Source organism: Sceloporus occidentalis, unplaced genomic scaffold (genome assembly GCF_023333645.1).
Source record: "Sceloporus occidentalis isolate IW3139 unplaced genomic scaffold, rSceOcc1.0.p SCAF_154, whole genome shotgun sequence".
In the NCBI taxonomy this organism is placed as follows: Eukaryota; Metazoa; Chordata; class Lepidosauria; order Squamata; family Phrynosomatidae; genus Sceloporus; species Sceloporus occidentalis.
This window is the reverse complement of record NW_028317134.1, coordinates 178949-202020: the sequence shown is the minus strand read 5'-3', so window position 1 is coordinate 202020 and position 23072 is coordinate 178949. Positions and strand designations below refer to the sequence as shown.

At 38.5% G+C, this 23072-nt stretch overlaps 1 protein-coding gene across 1 annotated transcript in view; it reads left to right on the top strand.

The window, feature by feature from the left end:
* Positions 1 to 23072, top strand: part of LOC149280533 (cyclin-dependent kinase 14) — a 168239-nt gene that overhangs the window by 134522 nt on the left and 10645 nt on the right. The window contains exons 11-12 of the mRNA XM_089500382.1: positions 5290 to 5353; positions 13223 to 13271. Coding sequence (XP_089356508.1) covers positions 5290 to 5353; positions 13223 to 13271 — 113 coding nt within the window. The remainder of the gene's footprint in view (positions 1 to 5289; positions 5354 to 13222; positions 13272 to 23072) is intronic.

Genomic DNA, 23072 nt, shown 5'->3' with positions numbered 1-23072 from the left:
TTAACCACTTCATGAACGGTGCAAACCCCCTGACTATATCCTTAATTGCCAAGGATAATGCTATATGTCTATATGTTTATATATAGTGCTATATGTCTATGTACAGTATATGGTTCCAATAAGCTTAGTGGTCAAAGAGGACACCAGTGCCAAATAGTGGACCATTTAATTTGCTGCTATGGTGATAAGACCACATTTAAAAAATTTATCCAGAAATAATTTTTACAAACAGTCCAAATTAGTCATCTTTGACCAATTTAAGGCCCCATCATCAGACTTCTACTTGCCTCACCATCGACCGTAAGATGAAACACCATAATAAAAACTGTCACCCAGCCACTAACCCTTCCGGTGCAAATCACTTATCTGATACAGATGGCAAAATGGGCTCAGAATGCCCACCATACATCATCTTCGTGGTGGCCTTGCGCGGTCCTTGTTTTCAGTGATTATGGGAAATCCTCTGTAGTGCAGTGGGGCTGTCGATTGGTTCCTGAACTAATTCAAAACCATTTTCTAGAACATTGAAAAAGAAAAAAGCGAAAAGTTAAATCCCATTGAGCAGACAACCCAATATGGCTGCTTACCGCCATGGTAGCTAATGACATGTTGCCAGCTGATCTATTGTGCCAGGCTGGCATGTTGGTAAAAAGCCAGATTCCTGCTAACGTTCAGAGACCAGTTATTGCATTTCGTATAAGTCGAGCATGCCGTTTAATTGATAAAGGGCAATGTTTTTGGGACTTACAGCTTCCCATATGATAGGAGTTAATGGAAAGGGATTATGGGAAATGGAGGACAGCTAGCAGTACCCTGACTATGATAAAGCTGAAAATTCTAAATTCAAATAACTTTTGAGATGAAATGTTAAACAGATAACAAAACATGTCATAAATGATTTAATGTGCTGGGTTCAATTATATTTTAATTTCGGATGTGAGAAATCTCCAGAAATACAGGAAAAAATGCTGGGAAAGGATGATGGATTAGGGAACGTTACTAGAGACTTTAGGAGTTGCGATATGTGGCCTGAGTTATTAGAGAGTCTGCTAATGGGTAGTGAGTGAAAGAGAATGATCAGGCACTATATATACAAATAGATGTAGATAATTTAATGCTGTTCACCAAATCAAGTAGAAAACAAATCTACTTTTTAAACAAAAAAGCATACAAAGAGTGAAAGTAGCACAAAATACAATTATTATTTAAACAATTTGAAGAAATGTATTATTGGAACCAAGGAAAATACTTGATATATTTCGTTAGCTCTTTGCAATCACATTAAGTAGCAAGCAATAAAGCCATACAAAAGAGAGAGAAAAACAGACCATCGTGTGCAAAGTTAAAATCTAAGAAATGTAATAGTTATAATGGGGTCTTACTTCCAGATTATTTATAGCCTCGGTTTTATATACTTTGTCAGGATGGCCAAAATTGAATGGACCATTTAAGTAACCCCCCCACACACACACACACAAAGAGATACAAAAGAAAAAGAATGTTTCTATAAAAAGACCCTCTTTCTATGAAAGCACAAGTAAATTAGAGGGTGAAGTAGAAATTTGATAACCAAACATCTTAAAACCATATCGAAATACTTGTGGAATCTCAAAGTCCACCCTGTTCTTTGTGGAGTCTGGGTTTTTGCCAACTGATGTCTCATTAAATTATGTTTTCTTATATCTGCTGTATTTTAGAGAAATGAAACCGCGCATGTAACCAGATGTGCATGCCTATGGATTTTACTGAATTCATATTAAAACTATGCCAAAGAATAACAATTTGGTTACTGAAGCAGCATTGTTCTCCTCCACCGGCATGACTTCCTTTTCAATATCTGCTCTTAGTAATTGCTTTGATTAAAGAACAGTATTTTCATAGACTGTATATAGTAAAGGTGCTGTTCCGTTTAGTCATCCTGGCAAAAATAATAAATGGGGCAAAGTGTGACATGATTAAATAGTAATTGGAAGCAAATAGGCACTCAGCAGCACTAGGAATATTTAAGTTGTATTTAGTTGTAAAAGTATTACATTAAGCAGATCGGCTTTAGGGTTTGTCATAGGGAATACTGGGCCCAAGCTATTAAGAAGTTTGCAAACTGCACCATTTGTCCCAAAGCAGTTTCATCTTTTTTATTTTCTTTTTGTACTGGAAAGGAGTAAAAGCGTAGTAATGGTACAATGGCACCATCTGCTGGTATTTCTGAGATACTGCGCCAAATATATTAATAATCCTTGTAGAAATAAAAATCAGAGGCATAAAAAAGCCAGAATGAGTCAATAAATGTACAGTGCTCTAAAAAAAAAAATGTGCCCCTTCCTGATTTCTTCTGTTTTTGCTTTTTTATCAAATCAAACATGTTTCTGATCATCAAACTAATATTAATATTGGACAAAGATAACCCGATTAAACACAAAATGCAGTTTTTAAACAATTTCATGTATAGAAGGAAAACCCTTCCTGGCACTATATGAAAAAGTAATTACTAAACCAACCAATTAATCAAATTTCATGAATCTAAACATCAATAAAATAGAACCTGTCTTGCAAATTAAAATGGGCTAAAAGGTCTAATGATTTTCAAGAAAATATTGGAAACAAAGTAATTGACATCTATAACTCTGAAGAGGGCTACAAAGCCATTTCTAAACTAATATTTACAAGGCACAATTTACTATTATACACAAAGATGACATAGAACATATGGAATAACTTTAACTAGACTGAGCTAGTACTGTCACAAGACTCTTACTTAGGCTTGAGTACCCACTTGAATGTATTAATTTGACTTTTTCTTTAAGAAAAACAAAGCACGTAATCCATGGCTTCTTATTTAACTCTTATTACCTCTAAATATGCAATTTGTGGACCCCTAAAAGAAAAGTTTTATTGAAATCTATGTAAAACAACTTCCACTATGCAATGCATGTCATGCACTGTAACACAACTTTAATGGAAACATTTGTGCGTTTAGACTATAAACAAAAAAAACCCCACCTTTGTCTAGAATCCACAAGATTCATTTAAACAAATATATAAACACTACGCACATACACAGAGGACAAATACAGTATACCACAGTCATACCAACCAAGACTATAGCATGAAAAAGAAGCCACAAACTATGTCACAGAGTTAAGAGCTACATAGACTTACTTATTATACCGCTTTAACACTCACTCCTACGGTCATAGCTTCTAATCATATTTTCACTTTTATCGCCATAGTTGGCACATAAAGGTAACTGTTATCTTTTTAACATCGTAACTATATTAGTTGATATACATTATTAGGTGCAAAACAAAACTCATGGGTAAAGAGACATCAATAGAAACATCCGCAAACCTAAAACTACTCACACATCGGATGTATTGAGCTTCAATTTGGAAATGGGAGTATGATTTAAGATGGTCAGCAAAAGTCTGGATTTTAAACTGGCAGCTGAATCGAGCCAAAGGTGCTCATTAAGCACTATCCAATTCTGTCCAAAACACAGAAACGATCCGCTCATTGTGTAAATGTTGCTTTGAAGCTCTAGGCACTCCGGTGGCTACATGTGGCATTGCAAGCAAAACCATCCTTATTCCTTATGATGGGCCAACCCTAGCAAGCCTCTCTAGCGTGAACGTCTGAGCTTGCTCTGCGTAATTCAATGTGTAAGAAGACTGACGAAACCTTGCTGATTTAACTACACATTATACATGACTAGCCAAGCAGCAGAAACTCACTGGGTTATAAAGTATAGAGAAGCGAAGGAGCTGGAACTAGAACTCTCCTGCAAATTCCCTTACGAAAAATTACTGCAGTTTTTCTGAAGTAATACTGCAGTTTTTTGGACATGAAAAAACTGCAATACTGCACTTTTACTGCAGTATTACTGCACATTTACGGCAGTTGTACTGCATTTGTACTTCACTGTACTGCAGTTTTACTGCACATTTACCGCACTTTTTTTTTTAATATTGCAAACCTGCGGTTGTACTTCAATGTACTGCAGCTTTATTGCATTTGTACTTCTGTACAAAAATACGTACAGTGAAGTACAAATGCAGTAAATGTGCAGTAATAATGCAGTAAAAGTGCAGTATTGCAGGTTTTTCATGTCCAAAAAACTGCAGTATTACTTCAGAAAAACTGCAGTAATTTTTTCATAAGGGTTATCTTGGCAACTCTCCCTTTAGTGACCAGCTGGGTGATTAAAACTGAACTGCAACATACACGTGGCTGATATGCAGCTGCTCGAAGACATTGCATTATGCAAAAACGGGAACTGTTTAAAAAGAAAACAGCACAATATTTAGAAAACCTTTTTTAATCTGATAATAGTAATACAAGTAATCCTAGAACACAGCATTTAATGCTCAGTAAGAACAATGTGGCCCATCTAGTCTGTTATTATTGCTGTAAAGACTTAATCCTTAGTCAGTCTTTGGTCTCGTCTTCAAGGTAGCCATATGCGTATCTCATGCATTAATTCATTTTCTTACTGTATTAACCTTTACCACTGCTAGGAGGCTGTTCCACTTATCTACCACCCTCTCTATAAGTAAAATGTCCTTTACATCTAAAAACAGATCTACAGCCGGTGCTATTTGTTAGAAACACTGCTGTGGAGGATCAGTGTCTCAATGTTTGGCATGTTCTCTCATTAGACAACGTGTGAATATAATATATTAGGGACACCACAGGAAATTAGCTCATGGGAAAATATTTTGGTGTGGCTTTTTATGTCAGCGTTGTTTTTTTTTCTTCTGGGTTTTAATGTTACATCTTTAAGGATATGCATCACTGTTGCCTTATGCTTATATATCGACTATTTGAGATTGTATATTGATGCTCAAGTTGAAAAAAGTAATTTAAGCTCACCCTTCCCACGTACCCAAATCTGTTAATGCAGAATAAACATTTTTAGGAAGTCTTTCATCCAAAAGTCATAACTTGTTTGTTTTTGCTTCCCTTGATCAGCATTGCCTACGCAAAACTGTTACAACACCGAATGCCTTTTCCCAAAGAAAAGCAATGAATCTGTTTTTCCTGCGCGTATTAACCAAATCCTTTAAAACAACTGAAATGTCCCACATTACTGGACTTCCCCACGTTGTCTGTAAAGTTCTATAACTTAAAATGAGTTTGCCTTTTCGCCTGTCCACAAACAAAGAAGTCTAATATGTCAAGCAGATAAATGTTTATTATTTGTAATGTTGCCTAATCAGATCGCGTTTTATGTATTTTAACACCATGCTCTGTCTGAACCTAATATGGAACTTTTATTTCATTTTATTTCAGATTCTTGGGACTCCTAATGAAGACACATGGCCAGGGGTTCATTCTCTACCACATTTTAAACCTGGTGAGACATTTTTATTATTAAACCTTTTTCCCTTGATAGTCACAAGTTCATACAACAGTTATAGTATCTATAGGGTCCACTTTGAGGACCCCGCACACTATATATAATTCTAGAACGGACGCAAAAATATTGTGCCTCTTTCAAATAAATGACTACACAAAGATTTTAAATAATGGAGAGGCAAACGTTCTTTAACAAAATCACTAGCTATGATTGCAGAACATCACTAAACTCACTGTGTCCGACCTTTGGTTTTCTATTTCTGTGAATGTATGTTCTGTATAAATGTCCAGCGACAGGGTTGTAAATATCATCGTATAAATAATTGCCTTGTATATTTTCCATCTTTTCCCTAAACGTTTTGGCAGCGGAACTCAATGTTAGGAGATATTTAATGCCGAAAGAGCGTAGTTTAGAAGAAGCTGTATTTTGTTCCCGGATTAGATGTAGTTTTTTATTTTTTAAATGTACTTCTTTCCGCACGGATAAATCTTAATCTTGTTGGAATCAATGCATGCTTTATTGGAAAGATAACGTGACCTGAGTGAGTCAAATTTATGTGTTTTTTTTTTTTTTTCATAAACCATTAGCCAACATGGAGGTTTTGGCTTGTTAAATAGGTTTGTGGTATATTCAGTATTTAAGATGTGTAGCGCCCACTTCTTGGCGTCTAAGAAGTTAATGTACTTCCTGGCCCCTTACATGAAATTAGTTGGCGCGTCCTTTTTGTAAATGGTAAACACGTACAGATGGCCTAATGTATTCATAAGCAAAGCTAGCCCAGGAAAGTAAACACCAAGAACGAGAAACCCAAAGATCATATCAGCGAGAAAGTTGGAAAAACAACTTCCTCGACATGAATGATCATCTTGCAGGGAAGGGCCTGCGATCTGTAAAGATCTTGTTCCTGACTCACCAATCGCAAGTAATATGGCAAATTGGCATAACGCTAGTGATGGTTACAGTGGATTGAGGTAGATTGAGGATCCAGCAGTCAACAACTTAAAGAGAGAGCTAGGAGACACAGGACTTGTACAGCACTTACATTTAAGTACGTTTTAGTTCCTTTTAATCTTTAAAACCGATTAAAACAAAACAATATTTTGACTATATGTTCACAATACCCATTTATCAATGGAGAATGCATTTTAAATTACTTTGGAGCTGACCTGCGGTGGGTATATCACGTGGGTGCAGGAAGCATGATCAGGGCAGGGTAAGGGCTAAATGCATATAGGGGTATTCTGCAGAGGGGCTGCATACATTTGCACATGGGAGAAGCACATGAAAATATAATGCATATAATGGCTGCAGTGCCTCTTTAACTTGAACAACAGTGTTTATACATTAGGATTCTGATAATGGCACTAGATTTTGGGATGTGGTGCTAATAGGTAACACGCGGTCCGTGCCTCAGTCTTCCATGCACCCATACACTCTACGCTTTGACTTCCGTGTGAGTTATTGCAGTGTACGGGCACAACTGGGGCAAAATCACTTAAGACGCAGGTTAAGTGTGTGTGTTAGCTGCTCTTGAAATGGTTATTTAAAGTAAGCATTAACAGTTATAAGAACATATCACTCCAAAAGATAAAAAAAATATACAGAATACCAAACATTTCCAATTCCAGACGAGTACATGGACTGATCCACTAGATGGCAGCAAAGGCACAGTTTTGAATTTGTCCTATAACTATATATATATAACACTATTCACTATTGAACAATAAGAATGTAACATTTTAGTAACTTTTAGTTGGGTGATCCTGTAAATCTAAGATTTTATTATATACTAATACAACTGTATGCCTACACTTTTTTAGTACATCACAGACAATAATAATACAATAATCGTCTACATTGATTCAAATATCTGTTACAATTTTATTTTATGTTCTTATTAGACTTTAAGAAACTATCCTTACATCGCTTAATTAAAAAACATTAATAAATTCAGAATCTCAGTAGTGCTAGCTTTGTTACATACGATATGTATAATGGTCATATTTAGTGAGCATGGCCTTTTGATGTTGTCTTTGGTACGTTTCTGTTCTGCTGTGTAACCAACAAAAAAGTTTTCTTTATATTGTGATTTATGCTCTAATTGCCCCAACCTTTGTGCATTCAGTCCTCCCAAAAAATATATTTTCCATCTCGCTTTGAGATTTGTCTACCCCATCAGTTTTATTATTTATTTTTTATTAAGTGAAACATTTACGTGAAATGGTATAATTGTATGTGCACTTAAGGTTTTCAAAGCCCAACACGATTTATTGTAAGTCTATAAGGAAGGCTGAAATCAGCAGATCGTCCCTGCGGGGCATTTTACTTTCTTAAAGTGAATAGTCTAATTCAGACCGGTTCCATTTCTCTCAAAGAATATTCTTTTGGGAGTTTCCCCAAAGTTGGAGTAACCTGTAAAATGTATAGGAAAGAAAAATCTCATGGTGTAGCTATCAATCTATTCACCTCCTATGCACATATGGAATGTTTATTATTTTAAAAATAAAAGATACTTAAGTCTAGCGTTCCAGGCACACCCTTGTGAAACAAGCGCGCTCTGAAAGCATGCTAAGCCAGAAAAATATTAGAAATGCGTTTATTTTTTCTCTCGAACATCCAGATGTCTTGATGGCTGCCAATATGCCAGCTCGGTTTTTCATCATCCGCTAAAGATACCTTGTGTTAGTAACCCTTTGTGTGTTGATATTCTGACTTGATGCTGGTTGTGATGTAAAAAATGATACATAATAATAATATGAAATATTTTAAAGTTAAATGACTGTCCCGATTATATTTTATGAAGGACCAAGCCCTATCGAGTTTCTCCTGTGAAGAGAACCAAGTTTACCCTGCATTGAGAATAGCCATGTTGATGACTTGATGATGGGTTGGCCCTTCATAATGCATAGTAAAGTAATTCTACTGCAAATCAACTGCAAAGTTTAAGGAATAAAACACATTCTATGGGAATTTGTTTAAGGTTGAAGAAACAAAAACCAAAAATAAAAAATGATCTGGATTTTAGTTTCACGTATGTTGGGTGATGTATTCTGAGGTTGGCTATGGCATTGTTGACACGCCTAATGGCTATAAGTGAAACGGGCGAGCAAAATACACTTTTGAGACCCACGCATTGGATTCATAGGGGGTTTTTTTTGTTTTTTTTAGCTCAGACATTTGGCGTTAACCGGAGACCGCCTCTGCCCTAATATCAAGCCATAGTTTTAACTCTCTAGGGCCCATTCAGCTACTGAGGTCTCAATCTTTAGTTAGGGAATTCAGATTAAAAGTTAAGTTTTAATTTAGTTTTTTCTTTTTCTTATATTTCTTTAGTCCAGCAAACCCTTCTGTAAAAAGTACATGTTTACTACAACTGGCTGGACCACCATAGGTTTCTTTTATCTATTAATTATTTTATCTTTATCTCAATGCTTGCTAGCATTGTAACGTTGACCACCTGCTTACCATACCTGTAACGTATGTGTGGAGACATCACTTGCGATATACTGCATTTTATTTACATAGCTGTAGCCCTTCCAGGTATCTTTTCAAGTATTCCTAAAATGGCCCGCATTTCCTGCCATCTATTCAATAATGTCTTCAGAAGTTGAAATAGATTTCCCAAAGCGGAGCCAATATCTTCCCTTCCTCATATCTGTGACACTTCAAATTGCAAATCTAATGACTTCACACTGTGAGTGGGGACTTGGGTTTTACAGTAATGAAAATATTTAAATTCTCATGCACTATTCCATATACATTCAAATTGAGTGGTTTAATACCTGCGCTGGAATCTATTTTTCTGAGCTTTACAAATAGTGTGTTTTCATTTTATATGGTTTCTGTCCATGGAGGACAACTTGTAAATAAATGTAAATAAATGTAAATAAAATAAGGAAAAGCAAAGCCTCTGACTTTATAGATAAACGTTTCTTAAAATTACTTCTTTAGAAATTAGGTTTAATGGCAGGTGAGGATCATCCACTTCAAACCTGGGAAAAAAAACATGTCGTTTGTACAACATTATCATGTAAGCGCTGGCCTTAAAGTGCCAGGGATGCATTTTTCCTCCAGTCCAGTGAAAACTGTAACACTGCTTCAGATGTTTTTGTTTACTTATTACCATGTTTTTCACAGCTAGAATTGGTAAAATAAGACTAGCCATGGACTGGGATTTAGGGATAACAATCATATAGAATGTTGTCGTTGTATAGAAGTTTTCAGCCTCTCTAGTTATATGGCTTACTATCAATGTTTGGGGGATTGTTGAGGAACATCAAACATATACATCATGGTGGGCTGGAGAACGTTTGAGACTCAGAGGTTTTTAAACGCAGGCCATTGTAGGAAAACATATCTCTCTAAAGCTGGCTGGGAAATCATGAAACGGATATTATATTCTAGATCTACTTGCCAAAAGGAAGCCACAGGAATGGAATGGGAAAAACATATATAACTTACGTTTCTTACCCGTTGATTAGATATGTGCAGTAGGTGCAAACCATATGATACTTGTAAGATTATCCTGTTCTTTTCTTCTACAGTTTTTTGTAAATGCCCTTGTCCATGACAAACAAGAGGAGGCTTTGTATCTTAGATAAATAAATAATACAACCACGATTTCTCTTTTGGTGAATACAAAAAACTGAATAGTGACTGTGTGTGCGTATTTTTAGCCACCTTATGTAGGATAATTGGCATAACAGTTTAAGGCCAACACGCATCCATTATTAATGGAATCCAAATTAATGTAATAAAACATTAGCATGGAACCTCATTGCACTAAAACTCCAGAACATCTACGGAAGAGGTGCAAGAAGAAGGAGGCCATATGTGGGTAGAACTGCTGGTGAGGTCCAACCTGTTCTGGATTCTTTTAACTGTATAAGTAATCGAATCTGGCTGACCATCAGTTCTGTGTAATGCATACATCCTTCCTATAAATGTTTTAATCATTTATATGTTGTCATTTATTTTTATCAGAAACACAATTTAATCGGACGAAAAAGACCGCATTAGTAGGGTCTTGTCAAGCAAAAACTAAAGTTAAGTTTGTGTGCGAAGTCTGCTAAAGCTTTTTGCCTAACATATTAGAGAGTGCGTGTTTAATTGTGAAGAATTTACAAAAAAAATTGTCCTGCTAAACCTTTTGCAGTCTTTTTACTTTTGATGTCCGTATGTTAACAGTCTGGCAAAGACGCTTTCACACATTTTACAATTGTAAGATTATTAAGCTAGGGGAAAGTCGAAGAACTGTCTTGTAGCGTGTTATTTGGAAGCACCGGTTAGGGGTAAATAGTTAAAATAATAACAAAGCAGTGGTTCATCATCAGTCCCAAGCAAAATTAAACTTGTCACTGTGATAACAAAGGCAATCCTTAATTCCATTAATCAATAGATTTGTTTGTAGAAAAAGATGTCTTTGCGATTTTGCCTTTTAAAAAAAAAATAATTAAAATGTTACGTAGTGGATCATTACATTTTGTCACTTTATGGTACAAATAAATAAAAGGAATCAGTATTGTACCAAAATAAGCGCTATCATCTAGTGTGAGCCTGGAAATTGGTGATGATAAAGTGGTTTATTTTTCTCATCCTTTATAGAAATCCTGATAATTCCAAACTATTTGACCTTTGGACTGTTTTGGAGATGGGTGAAGCATACCCAGAATTCCATCCCATATTTGCTGCCAGTTCCATAAATGTTATCACTCTTTATGCAACCAAAACAAATATTTAGACCTTAAAAAAAGACTTTTTAGCTATTAAAATATTTCAATGCTGGGGTTTCATATTTGTTTGGTACATTTTTAGGATTAAGATTTTTTAACCTTTGGAGTTCCGTAAGGCTGTGCAATGCTGTGAACTGTGTTATACAGCACACTGGCACTTGACAGGTTAAAATTCTCTTTTCAGCTTCTGCAAGGGCTAGAGGCTCCTCATGCGATCTTTCGCCATGTGATCCTAAAGGACTAAATCCTTCAACTGCCGTTGGCACTGCAACGGGGAGGACAGACCTAGTTATTGTTTTGCGTGTTACAGGTTTTGCCAACAAAAAATGCCAACTGGCATCTCTGCAGACCACACATTAGGCTGTATGGTAAAATGTAAACACACTAAAACGCAGCGTAATGGAGATTTTCCCACATAGCAAACAACAAGGCTGCGAAGAAAGATAGGCTTTAACATCGCGGGGAAAGAGAGCGCTCTCTCGCTAGGGTGTTTTGTGACTTATTGTGTAATGTGTTGCACAACAGTTTGTGGACACTTAGAAACGTCTCTGGGATTAGCAAACGCTGGCGTAATAAAATCTTAACCTTTTGTACGCATTGTAAAAAATAAATATATATATGTATGTGTGTGTATATATATATGTATATATATATATATATATATATATATATATATATATATATATATATATAATTAAAATTCAGTTTTAATTATTAGTTTAAAAATTATACTTCCATATACATCCGAACTGTCCTAGTTCATACCTGACCAGGTAAGCCCAGGGGAGCTGTAAAATCAATGGTGGTCTGTGCTGTTGAATTATAGACCTCCATTGCAGCATCCATGTGGCCACCCATCGGCACTCTGCACTTTGGGTATAGTGGGAGGGTGGGCCATCCCTAACCCCCCCCACATGTTCCAGTCATACCCACTTTGGTCCAGCCATGCCCCCTGATCACCCACACCCCCAGCACTGGTGTCCCAGTCTGAAGATTTGGAGATATTTAGGTCAAAGGCTATGGTACCTTCTCCTTCTCAGGAGGATTTGTGCAGATGGGCAAAAAGGGCAAATTTTTCTTTTCGTTTTTGGGCATTGAATGTTGTTTCAGATGAAATTCTGAGGGCTTTTTTTTTATTAAAAAACATAACTAGTTGTTACTCATTCTCATCTGCTCTCTCACACTCAGTCCTCCTATCTTCTCCAACAGCCTCTTCCATGTCTCCACTTCTCTTTCTCACTCTATGCAGCTGCTCTTCTTGTTCTTCTCTGCTTTTTCTTCTCAAGGCTCTCCCCTGCATTATCCTGGCCTCTCCCGTGTACTTTCAGAATAGGGGGAGCCTCTGCACACACCCTCAATTTACTCAATTGTCCTGTAGGAGTTCAATCATATAATCGTGTGCAGTTATTGAAGGTCTAAGTCTGTTTTCCTCAGACACGTTATATGCAGGCAAGCAACTGTGTCTCAGCACCTCTACCGATACGTAACATTTGTTCATTTGTGTAGTGCTCTGGAGCAGCTCTTCATTTGCAAAGCCTGGGATTCATGAAGAGCTGTATATGCATTTATTCCTCAAAATGTCATTTTGTATTGGATTTCCTGTGCTACTGTAAAAATCCTATACCTAAACAATGCTATATTGAATGGACATCTAATGATTCATCTGGAACATATAGGTCAAACTCTTATCTTGTGTGCTTCCCACTGGAAGTGGAGGCCAAGTAAAGCCAACTGGCACCTCAGCCCCCATTCCCCACTCCACACAATAAAACACACATTTTATTGAAAAACACACAAACACACTGTGTTCACTCCAACAAACACACTTAACTCTAACACTCATACTTACCTTACCACACTACCCTACTGAGCTCCAGCCTTCTTGGACTTGCACTGATTGAGGGATCTAAACAAACTTGGGATGGCAGCTGCTCCCTGGGCCAGCCCACCGCCGGTTTGCTGGTCCTTCTACTCGTTGTAGTATAAAAATACTTCATTGATATGACAGCATAGAATGTCATTTTGTGTGAATTGGTTAGATATGATTATTCTATGTAGTTTCACATCACACCTCCTGCATTGACTGTATTTTTAATTATGTCCCGTTTTGTGTCCCCTCCCTCACTTTTTGTAGATCGATTTACCCAGTATGGTCCTAAGAATCTCAGACAAGCTTGGAACAAGTAAGTTTTTATATTATATGTTTATATTATACGATTCATGTTTCCACTGTAGCATTCAGCTGCATATATATTCAAGAAGACTAATTTCTTAAACTATTGGCATGCATTATATTTTTTAAAACTACCGTATTTTTTTATCGAAAGATAAAATGCGTTGTAAATTGACCACAAGTACATAGGCAATGTGTATACATGTTACAGTGCCAAACAAGGTGGGTATTACATAAAGATATACATAGATTAAACCACAGAACAATCCAAATGCTGGAATTGATCCGTGTCCCACTCAAAAGTGAGCATGACTCGTCCTCCAAAGAGTGGGATTGCAGCCTATTCCAACAAAAAAAACCAAGAACTGTTGTGTTTGGTTTTCACCAAAAGTGGTGATGTGCGTTTTGGTCAAACATCTCTACTTTGGTCTTGTCTGTCCACAGGACATCGTTCCAGAAGTCTTTAGATCCTGTTTTTCAAACCTAAGCTGTGCTGCCATTTAGAGAGAAGAGGCTTTTCCTTGGCAACCCTTGCAAACAAACCATACTTGTTCAGTCTTTTTCTAATTGTACTGTCATGAATTTTAACATGGTGAGGCCTCTAGAGTCTCAGATGTAACTCTTGGTTGGTTTGTTTTTTAACAATTTCTTTGAACCTTGGGGTTAACAGACAGGTGCTGCTAATAAAATGCCCTTGATCAATTGATCATCAGCTAGTGTGACACACTCCGGGTCACCACTGGCACATCCCACTCCCCGCACATTTCCACCTTAAACAGCGGCATTTCCGCAACGTTGGCCAGTCACAATGACGCTGGTGGTTGGTCCCACTGACACCTTGGAAAACGCAGCTGTTTAAGGGGAAAATAGGCGGGGAGTGGGGTCTGTCACAATGCTGCCCCCACAACCTAGAGTTTTTTAGTGGCAACTTGGCGACGCGGGGAAAAACCCAGAGGATGGAGCTGAAATCATTAAGTTCCCAGGTATGGTAATGCAGCTGAGGCACTGTTGCACCCCTGGACCTGCCCCTAGTCCAGAATACATCATTGTATATATCATGTGCATATTTTGCAGTAGCAAGGTACAGGCAGATAGTTATCCAATATACAGGATGATCTGGGATTACAAAAAGAGAGAGAGAGAAGCAACTTGGTCTGCCTAAATCCACAGTTCTTCAAGATGTTTGGAACAACCTACCTGTCGAGTTCCTTAAAATACTGTGTGTGAGTCTACCGAGAAGATGTGGTGCTGTTTTGAAGGCAAAGGGTGTTCACACCAAAGATTGATTTGATTTAGATATTTCTTCTGTTCACTCACTTTGCATTTTGTTAAATTGGAAAAATAAACTATTAACATGTTACAGCATTTTTTTCACACCTGCCGAAAACTTTTGCACAGTACTGTACATGATCTAAGCTTGCGAGCAGGACCTTCCTTACCTAATATTTTAGTTTGTCTTAGTCTGTCAATTATAGTTTTGTCATAACTCTTGAATATACGTATTGTAAGAGACGCTGTGTAAATTGTTGGCGGTATGTAAGTAAAATATGATGATGATGATAATAATAATTGCTAGTTTTCACTGAAAAATACCTGAACAATTTGTGGTTATTGTAAAATGCCGCTGGGGAACAGCTGATACTGGTTTCACATCATAAAGACTTATCAGTATATAGGTGACAGGATTCAATTCTTCCAGCCTTCAGAAATAAAAGGAAAAAGCACTTCAATTATAATCCAGCATTGTTGCTGCCTCTGCCTACTGTATTGTGGTTAAGATATTCTGTGCTCATTACAAGTTATTGACCAACTGAGTTATGGATCTGACTGTGTGAATAGCAACAGGAACATTTTTGGGGGTTTTAAATTCAATACCTGCTGGTTATCACACGTTTACCTTTACATGACATGGTAAAGCAAAGAATTATTTGTGTCAAGCCCAGTGTGAAATTTATCCTAGAACTATATGATTCATGGCAAACTCTTTATTTGAAATGTTACATTGACAGCTTGAAATAAAAATAGACGTTAAATTCCATTGTTAGTGTGAGTTCTTAACTAATATTTTGAGTTAGGCTTTGCTTTTGCTATACAATTAAGTAACACTTAAGCTAAGCTTACCCTTTTTAGATTTTTTTTAATATATTGTAATAGATTACTATACTTTTTTTTTTTTATTCCCTAGTCTCACAAATTGAGTACATAATGTATAACCCCCTACTTTTCATAGTACTTATTGTGACAGGCCTCCCTTTTCCTTGGGATTTTTGTCAAGGATCTTGGCTGTAACCACAGTCTTCTAGGGTAAATGAAGTCCAGGACACATCCAGCTCAGCTTCAATGTTTATTTTAAAGGAATAAACAGCAGCAGTTTATAAGTAGCACAGGATAACAGTCTTTGCTTGAGCGCTTGCTTAGTACCAAACAGCTCCAAAGATTCACCTTCTAACCAGTCACAAGTTACCATCAAAATGGTTTTAAGAGAGAAACCACTCCTCGGTTCATCAGCTCTCCCAGCTGGAATAACACTGGTCTCTCTCTCTGAATCAGGCTAAATCCCTTTAACCTTCTGCCTGCTAATTAATCAGCCACAGGTGAGCTGTTACTTAGCAGGGCCGGACTGGGACTGAAAAGCAGCCCTGGAAAAATTTGGAGACCAGCCCCATATAGTTTATCTCACGGTGAAGCTCTTATACCCACACGCACCCCTTATACATACCCGCGTCACACTATGTGCAATTCTTTTTATCTCATTATTTGTATTAAAATGCCAGAAAGCAAAAGTGTTAAAAGGCCCTAATAAATTAAATACATTACACATAATAGGATCAAAACATTTACTACTGCGAACATTGTTAGATGAAAGAGTTCCATTTTATTTAGTGGAACAAAACACTGATCACATTATTCTTCACGATATTCTGGTAAGAAACTTTTATTTCTTTATTAATTCATGTAGACTATTTTTTTCCATATTTAATAAAAGCTATGATTGAGACATATTTGGTTTTTATTTCCTTTCATTTGACAACCTACCCCCGAGTTATGCACCTCTGCCCCCAGGCTTGCCACTTTGCCCCCCTGATATGCCTTCTAACCCCCTATATGCCACTCTGCCTCCAGAAATGCCTTATACCCCCTATATGCCACTCTGTCCCATGATATGCCTTCTAACCCCCTATATGCCACTCTGCCATATAGGGGGTTAAAAGGCATATCATGGGGCACTCTGCCTCCAGAAAAGCCTTATGCCCCACTATATGCCACTCTGCCTCCCTGATATGCTTTATACCCTCTCTTTATACCCTCACTCTGCATCCAGAAATGCCTTATACCCCTATATGCCACTCTGTCCCATGATATGCCTTCTAACCCCCTATATGCCACTCTGCCATATAGGGGGTTAAAAGGCATATCATGGGACAGAGTGGCATATAGGGGGGTATAAGGCATTTCTGGAGGCAGAGTTGCATAAAGGGGGTTAAAAGGCATATCATGGGGCACTCTGCCTCCAGAAAAGCCTTATACCCCCCTATATGCCACTCTGCCTCCCTGATATGCCTCAACCCTCCTATATGCCACTCTGTCCCATGATATGCCTTCTAACCCCCTATATGCCACTCTGCCATATAGGAGGTTAAAAGGCATATCATGGGACATTTTTGTTTACTTTATATGGCAAGCCGATCCAGCTTGCCATATTAAATAAAAAATAATATATGCCACTCTGCCATATAGGGGGTTAAAAGGCATATCATGGGACAGAGTGGCATATAGGGGGTATAAGGCCTTTCTGGAGGCAGAGTGGCATGAAGGGGGTTAAAATGCATATCATGGGGCACTCTGCCTCCAGAAAAGCCTTATGCCCCCTATATGCCACTCTGCCTCCCCGATATGCTTTATACCCTCCTATATGCTCCTCTGCCCCATGATATACCTTTTAACCCCCTTTATCCCACTCTGCCTCCAGATATGCCTTTTGACCCCCTATATGTCACTCCGCATCCAGAAATGCCTTATACCCCTATATGCAACTCTGGCATATAGGGGGTTAAAAGGCATATCATGGGACAGAGTGGCATATAGGGGGTATAAGGCCTTTCTGGAGGCAGAGTGGCATGAAGGGGGTTAAAATGCATATCATGGGGCACTCTGCCTCCAGAAAAGCCTTATGCCCCCTATATGCCACTCTGCCTCCCCGATATGCTTTATACCCTCCTATATGCTCCTCTGCCCCATGATATACCTTTTAACCCCCTTTATCCCACTCTGCCTCCAGATATGCCTTTTGACCCCCTATATGTCACTCTGCATCCAGAAATGCCTTATACCCCTATATGCAACTCTGGCATATAGGGGGTTAAAAGGCATATCATGGGACAGAGTGGCATATAGGGGGGTATAAGGCATTTCTGGAGGCAGAGTGGCATATAGGGGGACACACTTACATACACACACATGCCGATTTTTTTTGTTTTTAACAAATACAAAAAACATTATACAGTACAAAAAATACATTATTTTACTCACCTTCTACTTGTCTTGACTTCCTGGTAGCTGCACACTGTTCTCCTCTATGCTGACAGGATGCCACTGACCTGACATCCGGTGCTGCAGCAGTCTGAGTGCGAGGGGGCGGAGCTTCCACCTCACGCTGCTCCCATCACTATGCAGCCATCAGACTGCTGGGAATGTAATCTAACCGGCCGGTGCGTGCTGATGCCGCCGGCCGGAGCTACTTTAACACTTTTTTTTTAATTTATATGGTAAGCTGGATCGGCTTGCCATATAAAGTAAAAAAAAAGTATTAAAGCAGAGCCGGCCGGCGGCATCAGCACGCACCGGCCGTTCAGATTACATTCCCAGCAATCTGATGGCCGCATAGTGATGGGAGCAGCGTGAGGGGTGAAAGGTCAGTGCGAGGGGGCGGAGCTTTCACCCCTCACACTGCTCCCATCACTAGACGGCCATCGCACACGGCTGCTGGGTGCTGATGCCGGCCGGCCGCATCAGCACCCAGCGGCCGCTTTGGTTAGATTTCGGGAAGCCTGGGCAATTGCCCCCCTGCCCAGCCCGCCCCTGGCACCGAGGGAGGCGTTCATTGCCATTTGCAGCCGCTCAGCGGCTGTCTTCATGGTAAGTCTGCCGGCCGCCCAGCCCACGGACCTTCCGGCCCACCGGGAAATTTCCCGGTATCCCGGTGGGCCAGTCCGGCCCTGTTACTTAGTCCACACCTGTGGAGCTCCCGTCCAGAATGCAGACTCTGGACTGGATCAAAACAGCAATTAGTGCTGTTGGAGCACTGGCCCACCCTGCTCTTCCAGATGCTCCGCCCCAGGGACCCTTACCATGTTTTGCAAACTGCCAGTAGTGCAGTTTGTAAACAAACAACATATTTCCCTGGGACATATTTTAACCCCATTAACCCCTTCGTGAAAAAAAGCTGATTTTACTTTTTGTACCCTTCGTGACAATGGCTGTTTTAACATTTCTGCGCTGCTCGTGTTTAGTTGTAATTTTCTTCTTTCCTGTTTACTGAACCCACACACATTAGATATTGTTTTTTTCAGGACAAGAAGGACTTTCTTTAGATGACATTGTTTTGATTGTATCATATTATTTACTATTAAAAAAAGTATAAAATATGGTGAAAAATTTAGAAAAACTTTTAGTTGAAAAATCTTTTACTCATCTATAAAAGGTAATAAAAAAACCTGCTAAATAGATTCTACTATTTGTCCTGAGTTTAGAAATACCCAATACCCCAATATGTGTTTAGCAACATCTCCTGAGTACAGCGATACCTCACATGAATGATTTTGCCTGGCTGTTTGGGGGCAAAAGGGCCACATTTGGGGCATGCGCATTTTCAATGTTGAACTTTGGCATTTGGGGATCCACTGCCCATGCTCTAGGTACATCTTTGAGCTGGGCCATTTCAGTATGCCCAATAAAGCCATATATTTTTGAAAACTAGACACCCCAGGGTATTTCAAATGCTAGTATTTTAACTCTTTCCATGCACCATATCTACCACCAGTCTTTGTCAAACTTTGTGGTAGTCATTTTTTTGCATTTGTTTTGTCAAACACACTTTACTTCAGGTATGAATTAAAAAGTTCTCGTATATGTCACTATCACAAAACACCCCAATATGTGTTCAGCAACATCTCCTGAGCGCGGTGATACCTCACATGAATGATATTGCTTGGCTGTTTTGGTGCAAAAGGGCCACATTTGGGGCATGCGCATTTTCAATGTTGAACTTTGGCATTTGGGGATCCACTGCCCATGCCCTATTTGGTACATCTTTGAGCCGGGCCATTTCAGTGTGCCCAACAAAACCATATATTTTTGAAAACTAGACACCCCAGGGTATTTTAAATGCTGGTATTTTAACTCTTTGCATGCACACATTTTACCACCAGCATTTTTTCAAAGTTTGCAGTAGTATTTTTGTGTGTGTATTTTTCCCACACACACCTACTTTATGTATGAATTTACAGCTCCTGGTATATGCCGCTGTCACAAGACACCCCAATATGTGTTCAGCAACATCTCCTGAGTACGATGATACCCCATATGCATGGGTTTGTCATTTTTGGGGGGAACTAAAAGGCCACATTTGGTACGTGTGCATTTTTCTAATTGGAAATTAGATGTGTGGCCATCCTTCCCCCCCGTGTTAATTGGGACATTGTTGAACCCGGCCAATTCAATTTACCCCATCAAATCATACATTTTTTAAAAGTAGACACCCCATGGGCATTTAATATGCCAGTATTTTAACTCTTTCCATGCGAGAATTGTTTTAAGCTAATGTGCTAATTTTAGGACTTGCTCACAAAAATATATTTTTTATATATATTTTAATTTTTTTTTGCCTTTTTAAAAACATTTTTTAAATTTTTTTTCAACTTGAAGGTTCCCCTGATAGTGACATCAGAGGGAAATTATTTTTACATTTTACTGGTTTTTTACAATTTTTTTTCTAATTATTATTAATTTTATTTTATTTTAAATTTATTTTTTCTAATCACACTGTGATTAGAAAGCTGGGCTCCATTGACTTGCATGGTTGAATGCAGTGCCTGTAATCAACCTGCAAGTGGAGCCAGAGTTCTCTAGAGGGTCAGGAGACCGTCTAGCGAACCTTTTCATCTTTATTATTTTTTTTCCCGGGCCGCCGCCATCTTGCTGATGGCGAAGATCACCGGCAGCTGCGGCTGTGACCGCTCTCCGGAGCGGTCACAGTCCATCAAGAGGTAAGTGTTTGGTGTCGCTGGATGCCTCCTGATCAAGGCATTCCAGCGACACCATTTAAGTTTAGGAGGTGATCGTTGATCGCCTCCTGAACGCTTTTAAAACGGGCGTCCGCCGCCATACCCGGGGAGGGGCCAGACATGGCCCCCGATGCCGATCTCGGCGTTACTGAATGCCTCGACATCGAGGCATTACAGTAACGCCGTTTAAGCGAAGAAAGTGATCGTTGATCACTTTCTAAGCTTATTTAATTTTTTGACGGTTCAGGACCGTCAAAGGTCATCTAGTGACCTTCTTGTCATGATGGTCCTGAACCGGCAAAGGTCGCGAAGGGGTTAAAGTAGGCTACTATTGACCAAGGCTGGTCTAATATATCTGCCATCTAGCACTATACCACACCTTTTGTCACATTATATACACAAAACCATTTACCTTGTATGGGTCTCTTTAAGCAATCCCTAAAATTAATTAATGTTGACCGCTAAGTATATCAACTATTTAAGCCCTCATTGTATCTTTTTTTAAAACATGGGAAAACCAGAAATAATAATAGTCACAGTAACAGTTAATCCCCAGAAGTACTGAAATTGAAAATTCACTCAATTTTGTATTTGTAAATAATCTGTATTGATACAAATTAGCTTCCTGAGTGTTGACTCACAATCTTGTCAAGTTTTAACAAACTGCGGAAAGTAAAATTGAATATCTGTCTCGCACGCTATAGATCTTTTCATTTTATTTTGATTTTTGATTTTCTCAAAAGCACAGTTTCATCCCATTCTATGACATTTGAGTTTTCTCTATCAATCGCTCGCAGTGTATCTTATGTGGAAAAATACAGTTACCAGTTTCTAAATGTCACGCTGCCAAGTTACCAGGAACTTAGCCAGTCCTAAATATTGGCACGTTTTCTTCTTTTTCCCTTATGCCCACTGAAACTCTCAGATCACAATTATCATCTGTGACACTGGCTTTTTTTTTTGGTCTTTCCTCGTACCTGTCCTACCCCTTTTTCAGAGCCCCAGCTCTCATTTCTGGCTTGATGATATACTATTGTATTTATCTTCTACTGATCTTTCACATGCGGGTAGTCGCAAATCACTGACTGCATAAGCTATCATCAAGTCTGACTTAATACGGGGAAACATGCATTACTGATTTAATCAGTTTTTGTTCATATCTACTTGCTAGATAGCTTCCACTTTTTACATTCTGATTATTCTCCCCTCCATTCACTATGTATATCAATCCCATAAGTCCAATTACTCTTATATGCCTTATAAAATCGGACACCATGTTCTTTGGGGGGGGGTAGAAAATCTAATTATTTAAGAAACCCAGCCAATCACATCTTATGCTTTATTCACCAGGAATCTGGCATACAGTTTAGAAGTTTATAGCCTTTGTATTGTGGGCCAGCTAACAACATTCTAAAACTGTAAATCAGTGCTTCAGGACACCAGCAACGCTGGCTTCCTCATATCATCAAAGATGGTAGTCACTTTAGACTTATCTGTGTTATATTGTAGCCATTAAAACGTCAGATATTAGTGTAGATATTTTTGATAACCCCCTTGTTGTCTACCTAGATTATGTACAAAAAGTTATTGTGGGGCAAAAGCTGAAAAACATCACCATAGTGACCCTTGGAACTTTGCTGCTGGTTGGACCATTCCCCTTTAGTCGCTATGGTTATCAGACCACTTTTGTGACTTTCCACCAAAGCCAACATTTTGTACATCACTCCCAAATCTTGTTTATAATCCTCATTCCATTTAAAAACTTTTTTTGGCACAAGGAAAAATCGTATAAATAGATCATTAGATCTGATAAATGTTAGCGCTTATAGTAGTGAAAGCTGATCCCTGTGGCTGAGGCGTGCCCAGTAACAATCGTATTGAAGACATTTAAAGCGATAGACTGATATGACTTATATATTCAATTATATACAATTAGGTAAATTAAAGAACAGTGGTTATTATTTAAAATGAAGTTTATGAAAGTAAGTAAAAGTACAGCAGTGGGAAAACTTGCCCGCTACAGTATATAATAAAGTAGTAGGGCGATAGGTGTTGACTGGTGCTACCATCTTATAGATCACACATGGCTACAGCATGTACTGTAGAACGTCTGGAAGGGAGGCTGTGGCATAAATACTTCAAGAAAAGTTCTCTAAACATTTGCAGGTATGTTTAAACATTAGAATGCCCAAAATTTTTGTCCTGCAAGAAATTAAGATGACTATGAAGAAATCTACCCGCATTAAAACGTATTTTGTTACTTTTCCCCAATCCTGCTTTTTACAATCCTAAACGCAGAACTCCTTGTTCTCAAGATCTGCATGATTATTCATCCTTATTTGTTTTTTTTTAACCCTTGTTGGTAAGTCGCTGCTTGTTGCTGATTGGGTCAGGCAGCCTATGTTGGGCAGGAGGGAGCGGTTAGGAAGTGATAAGACAAGAAATTGATTAGATAATGCTAATTTTGCCCAAGATTTACGCATATCCTGAATTAACAATAACACCGATGGAAAAGCCATAGGTAGTTT